Here is a 21,738-nt window from a genome sequence, read left to right as displayed (position 1 = left end):
CCAGGTGACTTTCTGTAGTTTCTTGTTTAGGGTGAAGGCATTGGGAACCTCTGTGTCTATAGGAGCAGAGACAAGAGAAGTCCCTGGGGTTCTGGAATGTCTCAGAGTGCACACCACCTAGGATCTGTATATTCCTCAAATGTTGTCGACCCAGGGGATCCAAGGCCCCCATCATCCTGATGTTTCAATTTCTGGAATCTTGCTGGCATCTCCAAAATGCTGTGAGGTAAGCCCACCAGAGAACACACAGAGACACTCTGAAAGCTGAATAGAAAGTCTGTAATTGCTGGCCAGCATCTACACAGGGAATTTGCCCAAATCATGCATCCCCTTTGTGTGGTTGACCCACATCAGTTAGTAAGAACAGTTAGCAAGAAGCAGAACTATAGCCAGGTGGTGGTGGTGCATACCTTTAATCCCAGCACTTGGGAAGCAGAGGCAGGTGCATCTCTGTGAGTTCCAGGCCAGCCTGGTCTACAGAGCAAGATCCAGGATAGCCAAAGCTACACAGAGAAACCTTGTCTCAAAAACAAACAAACAAACAAACAAACAAACAAACAAAAGGCTTCCCCAATAAACGTGTTCCAGCTCTGCTTTGGGTGAAGGTTTCCCAGTGCATGTGTAACAGCTCTAAAGGGAAAGGTGTCCTGCCGTAGGGAGCCAAGGAACACCACAAAATCACACCACGTAACAAACCTCACACAAGAGATTTATTGGGAGGGCAAAGCAGCAGAGCACTGAGCAGAAGACAGGATTTACATAGGATTTCTTGGGGAGGGTGCTTTTCAGGGTGACCTGGATTGGTGGGATTTTTGTTGCCTGATCTTGGAGTAGGCTTAGGGATTGGTGGGATTATGAGGTCAGATTCTGTGGCAAACTCAGGCATGGGATTGGTGGGATTTCATGCTCAGGGATTGGTGGGATTCTGTGGCCTGATCTTGGGGCAAGCTCAGGGATTGGTGGGATTCTGTTTCTTGGTCCTGGTTTTGGTCTTACAGGTCAAGTCTGGGTCAGGGTGGTTTTTCTTGGCACTTATTACACTAAGGTGTGGGGGCCTGTTACAGTGATGTAGATTAGCATCTGTGTGTACACTTTGAAAGCATCTTACCGTGTACATCTGGTTAATGGTTTATTCTGAGTTAATCTTACATCTAGATGTCACCCACATTGGTGGCTGAGAAGGAATGCAAGATTCAGTGGACTTGATGTTTGCAACTGCCCCCCATACACACTCACCCCCCCCCCACACACACTCAGTGGTGGGGGCAGAAGTTGAGGTTGAAAGAGACAGGGAATCTGACCCACCAGAGGACAGGAACAGGACTTGCCTTATTGCCATTGTTCTGGTTCTCTATAAAATTGCTAATGATAAAAAAAAATGGAGAATAGATGTTGCTCTGACTTCCCGGACTGACTCTGGATGAAGCTCAGATTTGGTTCCTGGTTTGTGTTTATGGGATGGGCAGCGGTGGCTGAGTGGCATTCAACAGCTTCTTCTCTAACAGTATTTGTCCTGAATGTTCACTAGTCTCCTTTGTCCCATTGAGCTGTAAAAAAAATACCTGGTGGTGTCAGAGACAGAGGAAGAAGCATCCCCCCAACCCCCCTTATCCTCCACCCCCATCCCCCACTCCTATCCTCCATTCCTATTCCCCACCTCCCACCCCTATCCTCCATCCCTATCCCCCACCCTCATTCCCCACCCCACCCCCATTCCCATACCCCACCCTCTGGGCTTCCAGGCATGGCATTCTGAGTTCTTTTCATCCACAGAACCTTCCTTTCACTGCAGAAAAGAATATGATAAGCAGTATGAAACAGAGTTGGAGTTCATGGCACAGATTAAGCATAGGAGTTAATACAAAGAGAGGCACTTTGGAAAAGATTAATATATACCCTCGTGTGAGTATGGGCTTCTCAAGGGAGAGTCACATCTTTATATGGATCCTGTGGCTTTCTTCCCCCCAGCCCACACGTGGCCCCCAGACAGGGTTTCTCTGTGTAGTTCTGGCTGTACTGTAGATAGCTCTGTCTCTGGCTCACTCTGTAGACCACTCTGGTCTCAATCTCACAGAGATCCTCTTGCCTCTGCCTCCCAAGTGCTGGAATTAAAGGTCCACACCGTCACTGCCGGGCTGAGGATCCTGTGACTTCCTAAGTTCTATTGTCTAAAGAGCATAATTCACAAGTTTGAAAAGATTAAGTAAAGCTTAAATACAAGCATCTGGCTGTGTCTACTAGTTTTCCTCACTAGGAGGTTCCTTTGTAAATGAAATTGTGCCCTGGCTCCCTGGAGTGTGCAGCTTGAGCTATTGTGCCAACAGGCTGAAACTCAAGGTTACAAACATTCTGACCCAAAGCAGAGCCATGTGAGGAGAGGGGGATCCCAGTGCAGCGGCCAGGAGGCCCAACTTCAGCGGGTAACCGAAACAATTGGAAAATATGGGGAAGGGCAGCCCAGCCCCCTGGGCTGGAGAAGTTTGGGGAGGGGGAGGGGCCTGCAAGCCAGAAGGACCCTGTAGGGGCTGAGGGTGCAAGGGAGAACCTGGAACTAGGTTGGCTTTGATATGTTAAGGTATCTCAGCCTTTTGTCCCAGGGTTTGTGACTTAACACTCTTCATTTGCTATGTTTGAGTTGTCTTTGGGAAGACACACAAATTATCTCTGCAGATAATTGGCTTTATCAGTGGTGCTGGAATTTCTTGACACTCAGCAGGGAAGACAACTGAATTCCAGGTTTAATAGCTTCTTCCTGTTCCCCTTCATTTCCTTCCTTGCCTGGGGAAGGCTTCCTGTGTGCTGTGGCCCCAGGACAGGCTGGTTTCCAGGAAGTTGTGCCTGGGTGGAGCAGCTCAAGAAACCAGTACTAACCGGCTTTCACTGCCGGCTGCCTCTTTCCTGTTCCGGATTTCTTAACACCAGGCTGACAGTGCGGAGCTCCAGGGAGTCTGAGGGACTTTGGTTTCGATTCCTGGCCTCAGCTCTGCTGCCTTGGAAATGTTAACAGAACAGGAAGAATCGAAACCGTGCGTGTGAGGTGCTGGGCACCCTGCCCGGTCCCTGCAGCGGGGATCGATTTAGGCGTGTACACACAGTCTTCACTCGACCGGCACCCCTGAAGTTCTTTGTCTCCTAAACTCCGGGCCCTTAGAAGAACACCAGGAATGTTGTCGTCTGTGCCTGTTACCCTTGGCCAGCACCACCCCTGCCAACACACTGCCTGCCCCAGTGTAGCGACTCTTGGGGTCAATCTCACTCCTTCTGGGAGGAGAACGGAGCCGGAGCAGTGGACTTCGTGGTGGGCACAGACACTCACTCATTGAGGAGAAAGAAAATACCAAACTGAGGCACAGATGGACTGGAGATTTGGCTCAGTTGGTCGAGTGCTTGCTTGGCTCTGGGTTCGAGCACCCACACTGCAGAGGCTGGAGGGCATTGCACATACCTGTAATCCCAGCACGTAAGAGGTAGAAGCAGGAAGATCAGGAGTTCAAAATCATCCTCAGTGACAGAGACAGCTAGAGGCAACCCTGAGAGAGATGAGACTCCGTGTCAAAAAACAAAGACAAGAAACTGAGGCACAGAGTGTCTGCCAGACGAGGACATGGGCGTGGAAGCTGCTGTGGAATAATCCCTTTGTACACTGTGAAGACATGTCGCTCTCATTTGTTTAATTGAGAGCCAGCTGGCCAATAGCTAGGCAGAAAGAGGTTAGACGGGAGAGCGAGACAGAGAACTTGGGGAAGAAGGGCAGAGTCGCCAGCCAGACACAGAGGGAGCAGGACTTGTAGAAAACGAGGCAACAAGCCATGAGCCATGTGACAGCATGCAAACTAATAGAAATGGGTTAATTTAAGTTGTGAGAGCTAGTTAGTAACAAGCCTTAGCTATCGTCAGAGCATTTATAATTAGTAAGTCTCTGTGTTGTTTATTGGGGAATCCGTGGTCCCGACCAAAAATGCCGCCTACAGGAAGCTGAGTCAAACTCAGACAACCCAGTCCACAAGCTGCCACCTATGCCTTTGCAACAGCCAAGAGGTACGCGCACATCACCTTGTGATGCTTTCTTCGTGGGTACCTTGCATAAACCTACTTAGTAAGATCCTAGTTAATAAGTGCAGATTGTTATATCTGATATTTGCAGAAATCAGTAAGATGTTCTAGATACCTGCTAGGTCTCAGGCCCTCTGTTTGTCTAGAAATGAGCTCAAGCTAGACTATAGGGTTTCAGCGTTCGGCAGGAACTTGTGAAATGGCTTTTTATCCCCAGGAGTCCCTCCCCTAAGCTACTCAGTCCCTTTACAAGTCCCCATGCCCAAGCCCTCTGACTACCTTCTCTCTCTCTCTCCTCTCCTCTCCTCTCCTCTCTCACTGCATCTTCTCTCTTCCCCGCTTCCCTAACCCTGGCCATGTACAGTGCTTTTTTTCTCTCTCTTCTCTAGAGTCTTCCAGATGCCTCTGGATAGTTCCTCTCTCTTATCCACAATAAGAACCCTCCCCCTAATGGAGAGGTCATGTCTGTGGTTACTTTGCTGCGCCCCCTCGCATACAATATCAAGAAGAAAAACGGTGCTTGTCTTAGGGTTTCTATTGCTGTGACGAAACACCATGATCCAAAAGCAAGCTATAGAAGAAAGCGTTTACTTGGCTTACACTTCCACATCGCTGTTCATCATCAAAGGAAGTCAGGGCAGGAACTCAAACAGGGCAGGAATCTGGAGGTAGGAGCAGATGCAGAGGCCGTGGAGGGATGCTGCTCACTGGCTTGCTCTTCATGACTTGCTCTTCATGGCTTGCTCTTCATGGCTTGCTCTTCATGGCTTGCTCTTCATGGCTTGCTCTTCATGGCTTGCTTAACCTGCTTTTTTTTTTTAAAACTCTTTCTTTTTTACTTACTTGTTGTGTCTTTCACAACATAACTATATGTTATGCCCAGATTGCAGGGAACCCTCGAAAGACCACCACGGAGACCGAATCCCGCATGTGAGTGAGTGTTCACAGTGGTGAGAACAGAGAGCCTGAGCCCCAGCGGGCTTTTTCTTCATAGCAGAGATTGGGTGAAATTTCCAAGGTTCAGGACCCTGATTGGCTGACATTTATTTGTCTAAGGGTGTCTTGGTAAAAGGGGAATAGGTGTGTGTTAGGCTCAGGGATGATCTTATCCAATCATATCTAAAAGTTGGAATGTTTGGAATACCAGATACTTCCCCTTAGATGCAGGCCCATTCCTGGGTGGTGCCAGGGTGGTGTATGGCTTTTCCTGGATCCGGGTATTGCCTGCCAGTAAGCCTGCCATGGCAGCTGCGGTCAAGCTGTTTTGGGCACACACACCCACACATGCATCCCATCTCTGGTTCCCTTGCATCCACCCTTGCCCCTGCAACCTCCCCCCACAAAATAAAACAAAATAAAATTCAAGATAGAAAAGGGAGGGAAAAGAAAAAAAAAGGAAGAAAGGAGAAAATGTCACCATGGAAGCTGCAGTGTGACACCGTGAGTCACACAGTAAACCCCTTTATCTGTACATCTTTATATTCAGGCATTCATTGCAAAGAATCGTTGGTCTGGCTTGAGGCCCCTGGTCTCTGCTACGCTATCAACACTGGTCCCTCACTGGGACTCTTCCTGGACACCCCGAGGCTGCCCTGTATCCTGGAGGTCCTGCAGCTCTGGGTCCACAGGACCACTGCTCCCCCTCCACCCCCCAGCAGATCACAGATGGGGTGGATGTTGGGTTGGGCCAACACTTAACCTTGGTTCTTGGCTTTGGTAGTTACAGTGTTTGTCAGCCCGCCAGCTCTCCCCTATCTTCACCACCAGGGTGAGCTCTCCGGCACTACCCTGGCTAGTTCACCCCTTGCAGCAATGAGCAAGGGCGGGGCCGTTCTCCTGCTTTCACACTACTGAATTGCCCAGGACTGGCTGATAAGGGGCAGTTATGACCTCAGGGCCAACTCTCCCATCTGGGGTAGGGTATATCTCTCCCCAGCCTGTGCCACCACATGACAGATGAGTAATGGGGACAGCACTCCCATCTGCCTCAGGTTCAGCCTGATTTCTTCTAAAACCCAGGACCAGCAGCCCAGGGATGGCACCACTCACCATGGGCTGGGCCCTCCCCCATCAATCACTAGTTAAGAAAATGCCTTACAGCTGGATCATATGGAGACATTTCCTCTTCTCAGATGACTAGCTGGTATCAAGTTGACACAAAACTATCCAGCACCGTGCTAAATTTGTAAATCTCCACATAGACGTCAAGAGTTGAAATTCATGGTCTAATAGAAACTGATGATGTAAAGAAGGTATCGATTTGTGTTTTTTCCTTTTCTTATACTTATTGTGTGTATACATGTGTGTTTATGTATGTACCTATGTGTGTGCACACTTGTGAGGTCAGAGGACAGCTTTTGGGAGTCCGCTCTCTTCCACCTGGGTGCTAGAGAGTAAACTCAAGTCACTGTGCTCGGCGGCGGCGAGCGTCTCCACCAGCTCAGCTATCTCCTTGACCCCAGGTTTTTCTTTTTTTAATGTGTGTAAGTGTTTTGCCTGCATGTATATCTGTGCACCACATGTGTGCAGTGCCCAAGGAGACCAGGGAATGGTGTCAGATCCCTTGGAACTGGAGTCAAAACCATTTGTGAGCCTCCATATGTGTGTTGGGAATTGAACCTAGGTCCTCTGCAAGAGCAGTGTCTTACTTAGGGTTTTTCTTGCTGTGAAGAGATACCATGACCACAGCAACTGTTATAAAGAAAACATTTGTTTGGGGTGGCTTACAGTTTCAGAGGTTCAGTCCAGTATCCTCATGATGGGGAGCATGGTGGCGTGCAGTCAGACGTGGTGCTGGAGGAGCTGAGAGTGCTACATCTTATAGACAACAGGAAGCCGACTGACTGTCAGAGTGAAGCTTGAGAAAAAGACCTGAAAGCCCACCCCCCCAGTGAGACACTTCCTCCAACAAGGCCACACCTCCTACTAGTGCCTCTCCCTTTGGGGGCCATTTCCTTTCACACCACCAGTGCTCTTCACTGCAGAGCTGTCTCTCCTGCCCCTCCCAGTTTTCTCTGTCAACAGGTTTTCTTGGGTATTCTGCCTCGGCCTCACAAATGCTGGGGCGTACGGGTAAGTCATCAGGTCGGTTGGTTTCCCCCCTTTTCCTCCGAGACGAGGTCTTGCTGTAGCCAAAGCCGGCCTGAAACTTTGGACACAGCTCAGGCTGGCAGTGATCCTCCTGCTGTAGACTCCAGTGTGCCGGGATTACAGGCGTGAACTCCCACCCGTGATTTTTGTCCTATGTTTTCACTGATGTGACACTGATTATTAGGCGGGGTGCGGCTACTTCCTCATACTGTGAATTGTTTGCACCTACAAGTACAAGCAGGTGTGAGTCACAGAACTTCCAAGTACGAGCAGGTGTGAGTCACAGAACTTCCAAGTACGAGCAGGTGTGAGTCACAGAACTTCCAAGTACGAGCAGGTGTGAGTCACAGAACTTCCAAGTACGAGCAGGTGTGAGTCAGAACTTCCAAGGTTACACGGATAGACTTTAGTGACCCATTGACAAATGCTTTTACTTTAAGCATAATCCCTTGACCACAGTTCCCATGTAATTTCCAACAGGTATTTGTGTGACTACCCATATACCTAGATGTATCTTTAAAATATACTTTTCAGCCCTTGTTGAGGCAGACCAGGTCCTGTGAGCCCCCATGCTGTGTTGAGACCAGGGACATAAATTGCTTTTCTGTTGTACAAGGTGTGAAATACTGAGAGAGGGTTAAGACGACTCAGTGGGTAAAGCACTTCTTGCCAAGCTTGAGGTCGGGAGTTCAATCCCAAGAACCTACAGGATAAACCGGAACTGACTTTCACAAGTGACCTCTCTAACTGCCCCTCCCATGTAATTAGATTAAAACAAATAAAACAACAACAACAACAACTTGCACTTCAAAAACAACACAAACAGAGAAGAGCAGTAGTAATCAAACTCAGAACTCCCAGCGTAGTATAGTAGGCATAGGCTCTGAGAGCGCGTGCCTCACGAGGCCTGGAGAGTAGAGTACACAGTGCTCTTGCCTAAAAAGTGTCGCCAAGCAGGCAGGTCTGGAAGGCGCATGGCACTCACTGGCAGAGTTAGACGTGGCTCCAAGCCAGGAGGTAAGTAGGGTAGCTGGCAGGAGGCAGTGAGGCTCGGGAGAGTGAGAGCCGATGCCGCCAAGCCCGAGGGATTATTTTACTGCACAGCAGTGTCAGCAGAGCGGTCAGGAGATCCCAGGGAGGAGAAAGCAAAGGGAAGAGAGTCAGCAGTCCCGACTGCTCCAGGCCGTCGGTGTAAGACTTGAAGAGTACCAGAGGTGGCACTAACTGGGGTCACGGCTGTGGGGGTCTGAAAACCACACGCTTCTTATGCAACTGGACAGTGCAAGTGTGAATTTAACACGCCCAAAGAGATCTATCCACCGAAGTGCTCCGACAGGCTAGTATTGCTGTTGAGAGCAGGTCTCGGTATCCAGGCCGGCCTTGAACCTGCTATGGAATGGAGGATGAGGAACCTCTGATCCTCACGCCTCCATGCCCCCCGGTGCTGCAATGACCTACTCTGTGGATGCCAGGGAAGCGCTCTACCAGCACAGCTAGATCTCCAACCCTGGGTTATTATTGGTTTTGAAGAGCCCAGGAATATGAAAAAAAATTGTATGCTTGTAGCCTGTACGCACATTTCTGAATGTATTAGGACTGATAGCTGCTGTGCCCCTTGCCCTGCATTCTCCCAGTTAGGGGAAAGGTGATTTAAATGACCCCACGACTATGTAAACATTTTAGACTAACACCCTGTAATCAGCAGCAGTAAATCCTGGATCCCCCTCCACCTCAGAGGTGCCTGGAGAGTGCTAGTTCAAGACACCGGGACGCACGAAATGGCATAAATCCCCAAATGTTCTCTCTGCCCTGTGTATAACCTTTGGCTGTAAAAAGGAGCTTGTAGCCCTTCCTCGGGGATACCGAGTCAAATCATTCCCTGTAGCCCTGACTAGTAGAATTTCTTCCCGAGGCGTTTCTGAACAAACGCTGCTTCTGGTTTTTAGACTTCGGTGTTCCGCTCCCTGTTGTGTTTGCACAGCTCCAGGACCCAACAGTTGTAATTTTTTTATACCCCAACCAAAGTCCCCGCCCTCACTCCCCATCCAGTCCTCCTCTGTTTCTCTTCAGACACAGGTGGGTCTCCTATGGATATCAGCCAGCCATGGTATATCAAGCTGCAGTGAGATTAGGCTCCTCCTCTTCTATTAAGGCTGGGTGAGACAATCCGGCATGGGGAAAGGATCCCCAAAGCAGGCAAGAGTCAGAGACAGCCCCTGCTTCCACTGTCAGGAGTCCCACAAGAAGACCAAGTCATGCGACTGGAACACATATGTAGAAGGCCTGCGTCATTTTTTTTAAAGTTTCAAACTGCAGTACCAAAGTAAGTGCTTTCAAGGTGACTGTGTGAAATGTTAAAATTACACTTTGGATAACCATTAAGAAAAGAACAAACCCCAAACACCCTTTAACTCCTTTAAATTAAATTGAGTGTGTGTGTGTGTGATGTATGGAGGTCAGAGGACAACTTTTCAGGAATTAGATCTTTCCTTCTACACACTGAACTTGGGTCATTAGGCTTAGCAACAAAACCATCTAGTCAGTCCCCCCCTTTTTTACACTTCATTATCTTGTGTGTACAGGTATGGAGGTCAGAGGACAATTTGGGGGGAATCATTCTCTTGTCATCCATCTGTGGTCCCGAGGACTTCACCTGCTGTCACCCTGCCAGCCTAACAACTTGCTAAAAGTTTTAGAGAAACAACATAGAACAGACCTACGTGTTTGCTTCAATAAAGACAAGGACTTTCACATGACAATCATGTGTGGTTAGATTATATATTAATTTTATTTCCATTACATAAAGTGAGGAAGAAACACAGAGATTGAAATATATTACAAGGTATTTAAGGGAGGCGTGTTTGGCGGCTGGACAGAAAATACCTGAATGGACTTTCAGGGCTGTGGTAGAGTTCATTCAAATCCCCAGCTCCCTTCTTCACAGAATATCCTGTCCTCATCAGGGACAGAGAGCAGGATGAAGCAGCAAGCCCTCCTGGGGCGCTAACATTCTGGATGTTCCAGGAAGTCATGCTCCACACACTCCTCCAGCTGCCGTAGGACCCTTGGGCTCTCTGCGACAGGGAATTCCGGCACAGAGGTTCCTGGAGCATCGGAGGGCAGTTGGCTTTGGGTTTTGAAAGCACAGTTTAACGTCTTGAAGAACGGCATCAATTGCCTGACGCTGGATACGGAATGTTGGCGCAGAAGGGGAAACTCACTCTCCCTGGTGATCTCATCAGAGCTGCCAATTTCCTGCAGAGAGACCCAGAGCCAGGGAAGTGACCTTGGCTAGCACTGAGATGCCTGTGCACACCTGTGGTAGGCTGTCAGCTCATGGCTGGTGCTAATAATAGAGGCAGAACCTCACATTCTGATCTTTCATCCTTTCTGTCGGGGTTTCAGCCCCAGCCCAGTCCAACACCAGGCTCCTGCCATTCCTCCTAGCAGGCTCCTCCTCTTCTTAGACTCAAAACCACAGAGCAAGTCGGGAAGAAAATCAACTTCTACGTCACCGGTACCCAGGAAGCTGTATTTCCCGCAAGAAAATAAGGGATGGAACTTATAACCATCCCAAGCTTTAAAACTAAGAGAAGAGGCTTCGAAGTCCTTAAAAATCAAAAATCAAGAGACGCTAAGGGTTCTGTCACTGCTCAGTCTGGATTCATCACTGGGATTTTTTTTTTTTTTTTTTTTTTTTTTTTTTTTTTTTTGAGACAGCGTCGTTTATAGCCCAGGCTGGTCTTGAACTCACTATGTGCCAAGGATGACCCCCAACTCCTGATCCTCTACCTCTACTTCCCCAGTGCTGGGATCACTGGTATGCACCACTCCGCCCTGTTTACATAGCACCCGCTGGAACCCAGGGCACTGTGTATGCCAGGCAAGCACTCTCCAGCTGAGCTCCATCTCTGGCCCTGTGACTGTGTCTTTTAAAAGGAAAGCACTTACCCCGTATTTTGACTTTAGAAGTTCTAGAATCCTGACAGTGTGAGGTCTGCATTCTTGGTGATTCTCTTCTAGCTCTGACAGGAAGCCAGGGTGCTCAGTGTCCACTTCTGGAACAAACGCCCATCTGTAACTGCAGGGCACAAACAAGGCCAGGTATGCTGAAGCAGAGCTCATGTAAACTGTCTACAGTAGCTAGAGTGAAATAATTTACATCCCACAACTCAGTGGCTTAATATGTTCATAGACTGCATCTTAATATGTTCATAGCAATGCACACAATTGATTTCTCTTCTATTAGCCCTAGAAGAAATCCTGTTTCCCTCACCATTATTGCTCAGTCTCTAGGATGAAGACCTAGGAAACCCACTAGCCTGCTTCTACCTGTAGATTTCTCATCTGGACCCGAGGAGTGGAATCAGACATGCTCCTCAGGGGGACAGCCGCTGTCACCAGCGTATTCTCCAGTGTCAGCCGTGGTGGAGCAGACATCAGCATCCCCTTGCTTTCTATTGCTGACTGATGTCTCATTACATGGACAGATCACATCTGTCTGTCCATCTGTTGCTGATGGACACACAGGCTGCCTCCAGCTTTTGGAGACCATACATAATGCCATTGTCCACAGCATCCATGGGAATGGCCTTCTTTCCGTGGCCTCTTGTCTCAGTCTTGCAGCTAAATGGAATAGCAGTGACGTTTCCTCAGATCCGAGGTGGCCATGCACAGCCCTCTACAGACACCGCACAGAGCAGAGTGTGGCTTCTACTGGCAGGCACCTACCACTCAAGCCTATGGTTTCTGTTAGGCTCCCATGATGCTGCAAGGAGTACTGATCTGTCCACCAGCTGGGGACCAGTGCAGTCCCACTGCCGTAAAACTGTGCCCCCCCACCCCACATCTGTGCCCCCAGCAGCCACTGCTCTTCTCCCTTGTTCCTAGGGTGGTGTACTTTCTAGAATATCACACAAACGGAATGACGCAGTGTGTGGCCTTTTCAGCCTGGCTTCTTTCATTTGATAATGGCCATTGAAGAGAACACACACGTGTTTTTACCCATGACTCCTCTCTTCGTGGGGGGAAGCTAGAGAGCAGCAGCCTTTGGGGCCAGGCATGAAACTCAAAGCAGGAACAGCTGTGTTAAGCCTGGGGAAAAGCGTGCCAAAGAGGCCAAGTGACCCAGAGAGGCCGCGCTCCAGACGGAGCCTCCACATCTAACTGCAAAAGACAACTGGAGCTACACAAATGCGGGAGGATTGGCACCAGCGACCCGGTTCAGAAGCTTCGGTAGCGAGAGCCACCTCAGCAGACATAAAAATACTCATCTGTCACGGAGCCACATTTGCAAGCCTGACCCTGAGCCAAGTCATGAAACCACAGCTGTTTGGGGAAACCTGAAACCTGGGCTGCAGTAGGCTCACAAGCTGCTGGGGTGCTGCGGCTTCTCACACACTCACTGCACATGAAAGGAAAGTGAAGTGCTGCTCGGCAGGGAAAACCACCGACTTCAAAGGGTGTGCGGGCTCCTCTGACTTACATCTGAAACAACGGCATCTTGTCAGGTGGGAAGGAGAGCGCTGTGTCCAGGAATTTGCAAGCAGAGAGGTACATGATGAGATCACTGGGGGACACAGCCCCGCCCAAAGGCCCATTCCCATCCGCAACTGGGGCTTTTATTCTGTTTTTGTTGCTGTTTCTACAAATTCAGAAAGAAATGTTCATTATACATTCGTCCACATCTTCTGCTCTTCATTCACTTGGGAAGAGTCCTTAGACACATTTCCCTGGAAACAGATCTTCTGAATATGGGCTCAGTGTGGATGCTGGTTGGGACTGTAGGAGCGGGAGCACTCGCTCAAGGTCATCTTCAGTTACAGAACCAGTTTGAAGACAGCTGACCATATATGAGACCCTGTCTGAAGACAGGAGGCAGCCAGAGGGTTGGCTCAGCAGTTAAAAGCCCTTGCTGCTCCTCCAGAGGACCCTCACTTCAATTCCCTGCACCCACACTGGGAAGCTCACCGCTGCCTTTATCTCCAGTTCCAGGGGATCTGACACCCTCTACCAGCCTCCTCAGACGTTTCATGGACATGGTGCATATACACACACAAAGGCACACATGTGCATACGCAAAATAAATACATCTTGAATAGAGAGGGGGGAGGAGTCTTCACGCTAGCTAGTCCCATCACGAGTACTCCCAGAAGATGGTAGGTGGTGTGACTGCCTACACTGTCACCTCCCAGCATGCAGCGTGGAGCTCCCATGGCTTACCTCAACGATTCATCTTCCTCTTTCAGATCTTCTTCAAGTTGTATGAATGTCTGGATCTTAGGAAGAAAATGTATATTTAAGTCACGATGTGAGAGAGATCCCATTTACCTAAATGTATCTAGCTATAAAAAACCAGCAGGTGGGGCATGGGGACACACATCTTTAATCCCAGCACTTGGGAGGCAGAGGCAGGTAGGTCTCTAAGTTTGAGGCCAGCCTGGTCTACAGAGTGAGTACCAGGACAGCTAGGGCTACACAGAGAAACCCTGTCTCCAAACCAAAGCAAACCAAATCAAAAACCTAGCAGATGGAGCCCAGGTAGAGCCTAGAGAGCAGGGAGGCCCTGGGGCGGATCACCACAAACCAACAAGAGGAAAACTAGCAAATACTATCGTAGTGTGTAGGTCACAGAATAAAACACTCTCTATTCAGCTGAGAGATAACTATGTGCTATCAACACGATTACAAACAACTCCTAGAGGGGTCAGGCGCCCACAGAGTGGGTATTGTCCGACGACAGAAAGCATTTTAAAAGCGCCATCTTGCCCAAGACAGACACGGGTGCACTCACGAGCTCAGAGACCATGATTGGCCACAGTGAGGTCAGATGCTGAGGAGATATCCTTAGCAGCAGAACTCTGAAAAACAGAAACATCTGAGCAGCGACTGTGGATGTCTGTCCGACTCGGAGGTTGTCTGTCAGGCGCTCTGAGGAAAGAGATTGTAGAGAAGTCACACAAATATGCAGGTTGGGGTTTCTCGTTAGCTAAAAAAGAAGGTATTTTTTATATCTTTGATATTGTGATGACAACCCAGGATAAGTGATGAATCCTATCTGGACCTGCAGGCAGGCACACACCTGTAATCCTGGGCAGAGGCAGGAGGACTACCACAATGCAAAGCCAGTCTGCTCTACTTAATGAATTCTATGCTAGTCAGGGCTGTAGAGTGAACTCCACTCCCTGTCTGTGATGAAAACAAAAAAGGAGGGGTAGGTGGGGGATGTAGCTTAGTTGGTTCAGGCTTGCCTGGTATGCACGGAGCCCTTGGTTTTCTCCTTGGCACTACATAAACTGGGCGTGGTAGCACACACCTGTCATCCATAGAGTTTGAGGCCAGCCTGGACTATATGAGACTCCTGAGATAGATGGGGAGGCAAAAAGTATGTGTTTGTGCTACAAACACCCAACAGGGTCCTGTTATATAGCCTATGTTATCCTCCAACACAGTGACCCTGCCTCGGCCTTTTAAGCGGTAGGATGTGCCACCACGCATGTCTGTCCCATCTACCCTCGTGACAATCACCATCTGATCACAGTTGTTGGCTAGAGTCCTCATGCCGTGCACTTCACCTCACCCTCATGCGGCAGGTGCATCTGCAGTACTGCAGCCCGTACCGCACGCCTTCCCATTTCCCCATCACTATAACGACGCTGTCACTCTGAGGCAGGTGTGTGTTCAGCTCTGCCCTCTGTGCACTATGCCCAGTGATGCCCTTCAGCACGAGAGCCCAGGCCTGCCCCGTTAGGACAGTGGTCGCTCATGAAGAGGCCGCACACCACAGCCAGGAGAGACTGGGTGATCCCTGAAGCTCTCTCTCAGACGGGTGTGTGCTGCCTAATAGCAGCCTCCGCCTTACGGCTCTAACTAGAACATGGCTCCTCCACACTCCTGTCATGTATACTATGTTAAATTAAATCACATGATACGAAACTTCCCATCAGCCCCCACAAAAACTTATAAAAGTCTGCTTTTTCCTTTGTTTTGGGGATCTGTTCAGGGGATTTATTCCAAAGAGGCTCCTCCCTCTGCCTGCCCTCAGCATCCCTCCCATAGCATGCCCCCATCTCTCATTTCTCACTCCTTTTAAAAAAGATTTTTTATAATGTTAACGCTGTGTATGTGTGTATTTTCACATGAGTGTAGGTGCCCAAAGAGGCCAGAAGAGGGCCCCGATACCCTTTTGAGCTGGAGTTACATAGGCAGGTGTCAGCTGTCTAACTTAAGTGCTGGGCGCTGAGCTCGGTCCATAGAAGAGCAGACGCTTCTCTTAGGTGCCAAGCCCGCTCTCTAGCTGCCACATTGGAACTGTAACTTTACACATATGGTGCACATGTGTGGATATGTATGTGATGTATACATGAGGCTCACACTATCACACTGCCTGGCTCTCATTCCCCTTCAGTAGAATGACTTCTCAGAGCTGTTTGCTGGAACTCTGCTCACCCCTGTTTGAGAAAGTACACCCCTGCTGTGTGCTTTTATTTACATTTTACTTTTGGACAATACGATGAAGTTACTGCTTACTGAATAATGCAGGCATATATATATACAGACTCATTATATCTAGCCCCACCACAGTGACACAACACAGGAGCCATTCTGTTTTGTAAACAGGAACCTACAGTTAGATGGTTACTGATGCCTAAGCAAAGCCTGGCTTCTACACACCCTTGCAATTTTTTAGCCCTCTGGGCCTCACCTACATGTCATGGGAGACAGGGAAGAGGAGGAGTATTCAGACTGGAAGGATTGGGGTGCAGCACACCCCTCCCCATAAAGGTGGAGGCTTTACGGTAATGAGGCCCATGTGAGTGGCTTCAGCCCCCATGTGAAGGGACAAGCTTGTCCCTTTTGTGTTCGTCCTCAGGACTCTCCAGCTTCAGGACTGTGAGCAGAGACATTTTTGTTCACCATGAAACCCCCAGCACTGGGTCTTCTGCTGCATAGCTTGGAGCAGCCGAAGGCGGGCGTCTTACCTTGTATCAGAGGAAGGTACAGGTGGTACTGGTCAAGCTCGCCACTGAAGACAGCAAAAGCCTGGCGCTTCAGCAGCATGGCCTTCTGCTCAAAACTGGAGAAAAGCTTTAAGGAACTGCTCTGCATGTCTGCAATAAACACATCACAGTCAACTCATGTGAGAAGATCATTCAATCTGTGATGCTCCCCCCATCCCTTCAAAAAGTTCGGTTCTCCTTTGAGAACATATAGAAATCAACCCTGCACACATTTAAAACAAAACAAAACAAAACACTGCCTATCTCAGCTACAAATGGCGGTTCATGTCTATAATCTTGTCACCTGAGAGGCTGAAACAGGAGGATTGCCAAGAGTTTGTGGCTAGAGTTGGAGTGGTGGTGGTGCACGCCTTTAATCCCAGCACTCCAGAGGCAGAGCCAGGTGGATCTCTGTGAGTTTGAGGCCAGACTGGTCTACAGAGCGAGATCCAGGACAGCCAAGGCTGTTACAAAGAGAAACCCTATAACAAAAAACGAAAAAATAAACAAAAAGAAGTTTGAAGCCAGCCTGGACTACATAATGATGAGTTCCAGGACAGTTCTCTAGGCCATAGACCTAGACCCTTTCTCAACAAAACAAAATGCCCAAATCAAAATGCTAATACCGCCAAACCTAACCCTACCCCCAGGAAAGAAACCAAAATAGTTGCTCTGTGGGTGAAAGGCAAAAGTCTATTCCAAACTGCCAAGACTGTCTCCTGGGAAAGCAAGAAGGAGCAGGGGGAAGAGTTGGGGGGGGGGGGGGGTAATGACTGACTGAGGGAGCCTAAGGCTAGTGACGACCTTGACAAGTTAGTAACACCACAGCCACAGTTAATGGAAGAGCCACATATTCCTCTTGCCAGAGGTGAGGAGAACACTCTCTTTTTAGCAAGCAGGAACTTTCTTCAAGCCCCTGAGGGAATGGGGGTTTTTGTCTAAAGGCTGGACCTTGGAAAAAGGAATTTCTTGGGGGACCAGACACCCCCAAACAAACAATTCATGACCTACTATGTCAGGGAATCAGGAAAGGCCTGGGCTGGGCATGGCAGTGCTGGCCTGTCACATGGGCATTTGGGGGCCAAGGGAGGAGGATTGAGAGTGTGAAGCCAGCCAGGGCTACAGGGTAAGACCTGCCTGAGAAGTCAGAGCTGCCCAACAAACTAGGCTGACTTTAGATGTTCTAGGACAGGTGTCAGGCTGTGGCCAAAGCCTTCAGCAGCATCTCCGCTGGAAACTGTGAAGCACAGGCAGTCAAGGCCGGCCAACAGACTGGGCGACGACTCACTTAGTCCTCTCCAAATCTACACACCCCACCAGCTGTCACTCAGCACCACAGAAGTTTTTGTGAAGGGGCACGGTGGTGCACTCCTTTAATCCCAGCACTGGGGAGGCAGAGCTACACAGATCTGTTTGAGTTAAGAACCAAGTTCCAGAACAGCTAGGGTTACACAGAGGGACCACCCCCACCCATCTCAAAGAAAGTTTGACATGGCAAAAGCTGATTATGAGGGTACCAGTCCTGAAGTGTGACAATTAATTTGAAACTTACTCATTAAATCCTTAAACATTGTTTTCTCATGAGTGAGAAGATGGTCTATAATGGACTTCCAGCTGGATATGAAAAAAGAAGCAAAATTAGTTAAATATGCAATTAATGACAATTTGATTAAAAGCATCAAGAAAATAACATGCCTTTCTAGAGCTATTAAAACTTCTCTGCAGAGCTGGAGAGAAGGCTCAGCCGGTAATAGCACATGCTGTGAAGCCCAGGGACCCAAGCTCAAACCTCAGCAGCTACGGAAAAGCCAGGCCTGGAAGTTCACGTCTGCAGCCCCAGCACTGTGGGCTACAGGGGGGCCACTGGGGCTTATCAGCTGCTAGCCTTGCCCAAGGTTTAGTGAGAGACCCTAAAAAAATAAGGTGCACGGGGGTGGGGGATGGGGTGGCGCACGCCTTTAATCCCAGCACTCGGGAGGCAGAGCCAGATGGAGCTCTGTGAGTTCGAGGTCAGCCTGGTCGGCAGAGCGAGATCCAGGACAGACACCAAAACTACACAGAGAAACTCTGTCTCTCGTGGAGAATGACTGAGGAAGACACCTGAAGTGAACCTCTAGCCCCCACCTGTGCGTGCGTGCGCGCGTGCGCACACACACACACACACACACACACACACACACACACACACACACGTAAACACACTCACCCAGAAGTGTAGACAGATTTTTCTTTGGGTCCCCAGCTCACAAAAGAAAAAAAACCAAAACCACAACTTGGAGACTTAACCTACATCATTTAATCTGTGTTCTTTCATGTGGCGCGGTCACCTTTACTCTGTCCTCCCCAATCTGCTTCCTCTCCATCGGGCTGGCGACTCCACCTTCTTCTTCCCAGAGCTCTCTGTCCAGAAGTCCTGCCTACACCGCCTGCCTAGCTACTGGCCGTTTAGCTTTTTAGTAAACCAATCACAGTGACATACCTTCACACAGTGTCATCAAATATCTTGCAACACAGAAGTGTGTACACACACACACACACACACACACACACACACACACACACACACACAATGAACTTGGAGTGCATGGACCAGGAAGCCGGGCAGAAATACTGCCAGGGACACCATGGGCTCTACTATTTCATGACTAAGATGGACAGGGGCAGACTGGGCACCCCCAGAACCTCCCATCGTGCTCCTTACGAACGACAGGCTCCCTCAATCTAGTGTAGTGTTTCTTTTGATGAAAAGCCACCTCGGTATTTTGAAGGATTTAACATCTTTTCAGCAAACACAGGATGGACGTGAGCACCCATGACAGGGACATCCTAGGAGGTGGCACTATCGGTCTGCTTTCACTTCAGCACTGAGAATCACGCAAATCCAAGCACTGAAGACACACAGCACATGTTTTTTGAGACAGGGTTTCTCTGTGTAGACCTGGCTAGCCCGAACTCAGAGCCTGCCTCTGTCTCCCTAATGCTGGGATTAAAGCCACGCGCCACCACTGCCTGGTCGGAGCATGCGTTTATGGGAACAGCGTTTCTTACTGAACACAGGAAGTATCCATCTGAAAGAAAGTGGGGTCCAGATACAGTTCCAGCACTTCCTTCTTCCACGCCCGTTTAGTATAGGCATAACCGCTCAGGGAGCTCAGCAGCTGGGCGCCGGCTCGGAAGCTGGGAGCGTTGTATGCACTAAGGGAAGAGGAGGGCCAGGGTCAGAGACTGTCCTGTCCAGGAACACCACTGGATCCATTTCTCGAAGGACACATCTCCGTCTGTGGGCGGGACGATGCCGTCACCTGTGGTTGCGCAGGTAGGGAAACACGTAGTAGAGCAAACGGGAGATGAGTGGCACTGCCTTCTCTTTCTCGTCACTTCGATACACCATGTCCAGGAGAGAAGCCAGAACCTAAAAGATCGAGGCCGTTAAGAAAACGGGCGTCTGCAGTGGCAATCAAAAGTGCCACACTACAACCTGATGTCTATTCTAATTTGATCTAGAATGTCCCCCATGTGTTAGAGACTTGGTTGCCAGCCTATGGCACCACTGAGAGAGGCAGAGACTTTAGGAGGTGAGGCCGAGGGGCAGGAGAGAGAGAGGTCCCTGGCAGCATGCCCTTGCTTCCTGAAAACCAGGAAGCTATGCGCCTCCCCACACTCCCACCACGAGGCTGTGCCTCACCACAGCCCAGAGCAACACGGCCAACCGCCCGAACTGAAGCCTCTACCTTCTTGAGCAAACAGACCTTCCCTTCCTTTAAAATGAGTCTCTCAGGTATTTTCTGTTGCAGGTACAGAAAGCTGACTGACTCAGGTCTGGACTTCAGAACTCATGCAGAGGAGTTCTGGCATCCAGAATGAATACAGGCCTTCAAAATGGCTGCAGAGGGCAAGCGCTTCCACGAGGGACCCCACGTCAGGCCCGCATTTACCTCTGCCAAGAGGGAGAGCGCCTGCACACTGTACACAGAGGGGGCGGAAGCGGACACCATCGCCGAGGCCGCTGCAGCATCTGCGACAGAGAGAGGCGTTTGTTTAGCACTGAGGCTGAGCCCGCACTTCCGTCCCCAAGCACCTTCGCTCTGACTGCAGACACTAGCTTCATTCATATTTGCATCACACTCAAGTTCACCCACGAAGGATGTCTAAGCTAGGTTTCTATTTATTTTGTTATAAGGATCACGACCAAAAGCCAAGCGGGGAGGAAAAGTTCACTTCAGCTCACAGTTGTTATCCTCCATGGAAGGAAGTCAGGGCAGGAACCTAGAGGCAGGACCTCAAGCAGAGACTATGGAGGAGTGCTGCTGACTGGCTTGCTCCCCACGGCTTGCTCAGCCCGCTTTCTTATACAATTTAAGACCACAGCCAGGGATGGCATGGCCCCATTATTCTGGGCCCTCCTACATCAATCACTAATCAAGAATATGTCCTACAGACTTGCCTACAGGCAATCTGATGGAGGCATTTTCTCAACTGAGGTTCCTCTTCCTAGATAACTCTAGCTTGTGTGAAGTCATCCAACCTCATTGGGACAAAGAATGTAGGTATTTGGATCAAATACACCAGCACCAGCTCACTGTCTCCAAGTCCTTTTGGGTGACCAGCCAGCACTGTGGTCTCAATGTCCAGGGTCCATCGTCCAATACTGGCTTTGCTCCCAGTCTACCGATGTCCTTGTCCCAGAACTGACAAGCCGTGGTGCCCAGCTCTGAGCACATGCGACCGTCTCTTAAGCTCCCACACAGCCTCTGCCCCTGTAGGCTGTCTCCACTGTTCGGGAGCTGCTGCGGGACACACTCCTCCATCTCCACACATCCTGCCTCTCACCCATCTGGCAAGTGTCCTCTACTCTCCTGCTTCTCCCTCCCTCAGAAGGGCCCACCCAGGAAACGGAAATGCTGGCCAAGCCCAATGAGTGTAGGTGTGATGATGATTTGTCCCCTCTGGAATTACTGCGCAGTCAGTGAAATTCCAACCTGAATTTGCTGAAAGCAGACTAATACCGAAATTAAAAGAGATCTTCTAAAATGAGTATCCATGTATGGATTTTGGTTGATAAACAATGATGTTTGTTATCTGGGTCAGTTGGGGTTGGCTGGAGCCAGTGACTCAATTCCTCCTCATAAAACTCAGCTAAAGATGTCTCTGACATACCCCATTCCTTCCCCCACGTGATGTTTTCTGGGCTGTTCAATAAATACAGAGCAAAGTCCTTTGTTAAACAGACACACAGTCACACAACAGCCAGACACAGGGATGGAGTCAGAAGACGGCATTCGGGCAAGCACACATTCAGACAGACAGACACCGGACAGAAGACACAGGGAGCACGAAGCAGTATTCAAATCTGGATTCAGTCTTGCTTCAGTGACTCCAGGGGGAAGTGCTTTTATTTCTCCCCTTAAAGCGTTATTGGTGACTCAGAGTTAAACACTGATGTGTCTCATGTACGCAGCACAGGAGAGCTCCCTGCCCATTTTATACATTGTCCTGAAGTAGTCACCTTGCTGTACAATAGTCTCTTGAAGGTACCCTTCCTACCCAAATAAAATCGGTGTGTCCTTTGACTAACATTCCCTCCTCCCGTATACAA

The 21,738-nt window shown here is 49.4% G+C and overlaps 1 protein-coding gene and 1 long non-coding RNA gene across 5 annotated transcripts in view; both read right to left on the bottom strand.

The window, feature by feature from the left end:
- Nucleotides 1-693: 693 nt before the first annotated feature.
- LOC128112268 (uncharacterized) lies at nt 694-4,834 on the bottom strand. Its single transcript, XR_008218929.1, has 2 exons — nt 1,728-4,834; nt 694-1,547 (listed from the first exon to the last, which is right to left on the bottom strand). It is a non-coding gene; the product is annotated as an uncharacterized LOC128112268 (long non-coding RNA).
- Nucleotides 4,835-9,907: 5,073 nt separating this feature from the next.
- Nucleotides 9,908-21,738, bottom strand: part of Dop1b (DOP1 leucine zipper like protein B) — a 114,931-nt gene continuing 103,100 nt past the window's right edge. For 3 of the 4 annotated variants that reach the window (XM_052741229.1, XM_052741232.1, XM_052741230.1), the window contains 10 exons: nt 20,078-20,157; nt 19,445-19,554; nt 19,191-19,337; nt 17,695-17,756; nt 16,125-16,253; nt 13,937-14,073; nt 13,366-13,421; nt 12,629-12,787; nt 11,095-11,224; nt 9,908-10,398 (listed from right to left, as the gene is read on the bottom strand). In XM_052741229.1, the coding sequence (XP_052597189.1) occupies nt 10,147-10,398; nt 11,095-11,224; nt 12,629-12,787; nt 13,366-13,421; nt 13,937-14,073; nt 16,125-16,253; nt 17,695-17,756; nt 19,191-19,337; nt 19,445-19,554; nt 20,078-20,157 (1,262 nt within the window). In that variant the 3' untranslated portion in view covers nt 9,908-10,146. Of the gene's footprint in view, nt 10,399-11,094; nt 11,225-12,628; nt 12,788-13,365; nt 13,422-13,936; nt 14,074-16,124; nt 16,254-17,694; nt 17,757-19,190; nt 19,338-19,444; nt 19,555-20,077; nt 20,158-21,738 lie in introns of those variants that run through there. The other variant, XR_008218928.1, reaches the window with a different exon arrangement.

This window comes from Peromyscus californicus, unplaced genomic scaffold (assembly GCF_007827085.1).
Source record: "Peromyscus californicus insignis strain IS unplaced genomic scaffold, ASM782708v3 Scaffold_16__1_contigs__length_79575227, whole genome shotgun sequence".
Classification (NCBI taxonomy): domain Eukaryota; kingdom Metazoa; phylum Chordata; class Mammalia; order Rodentia; family Cricetidae; genus Peromyscus; species Peromyscus californicus.
The sequence above is the reverse complement of the archived record's forward strand: the minus strand, read 5'-3'. Positions and strand labels throughout refer to the sequence as shown.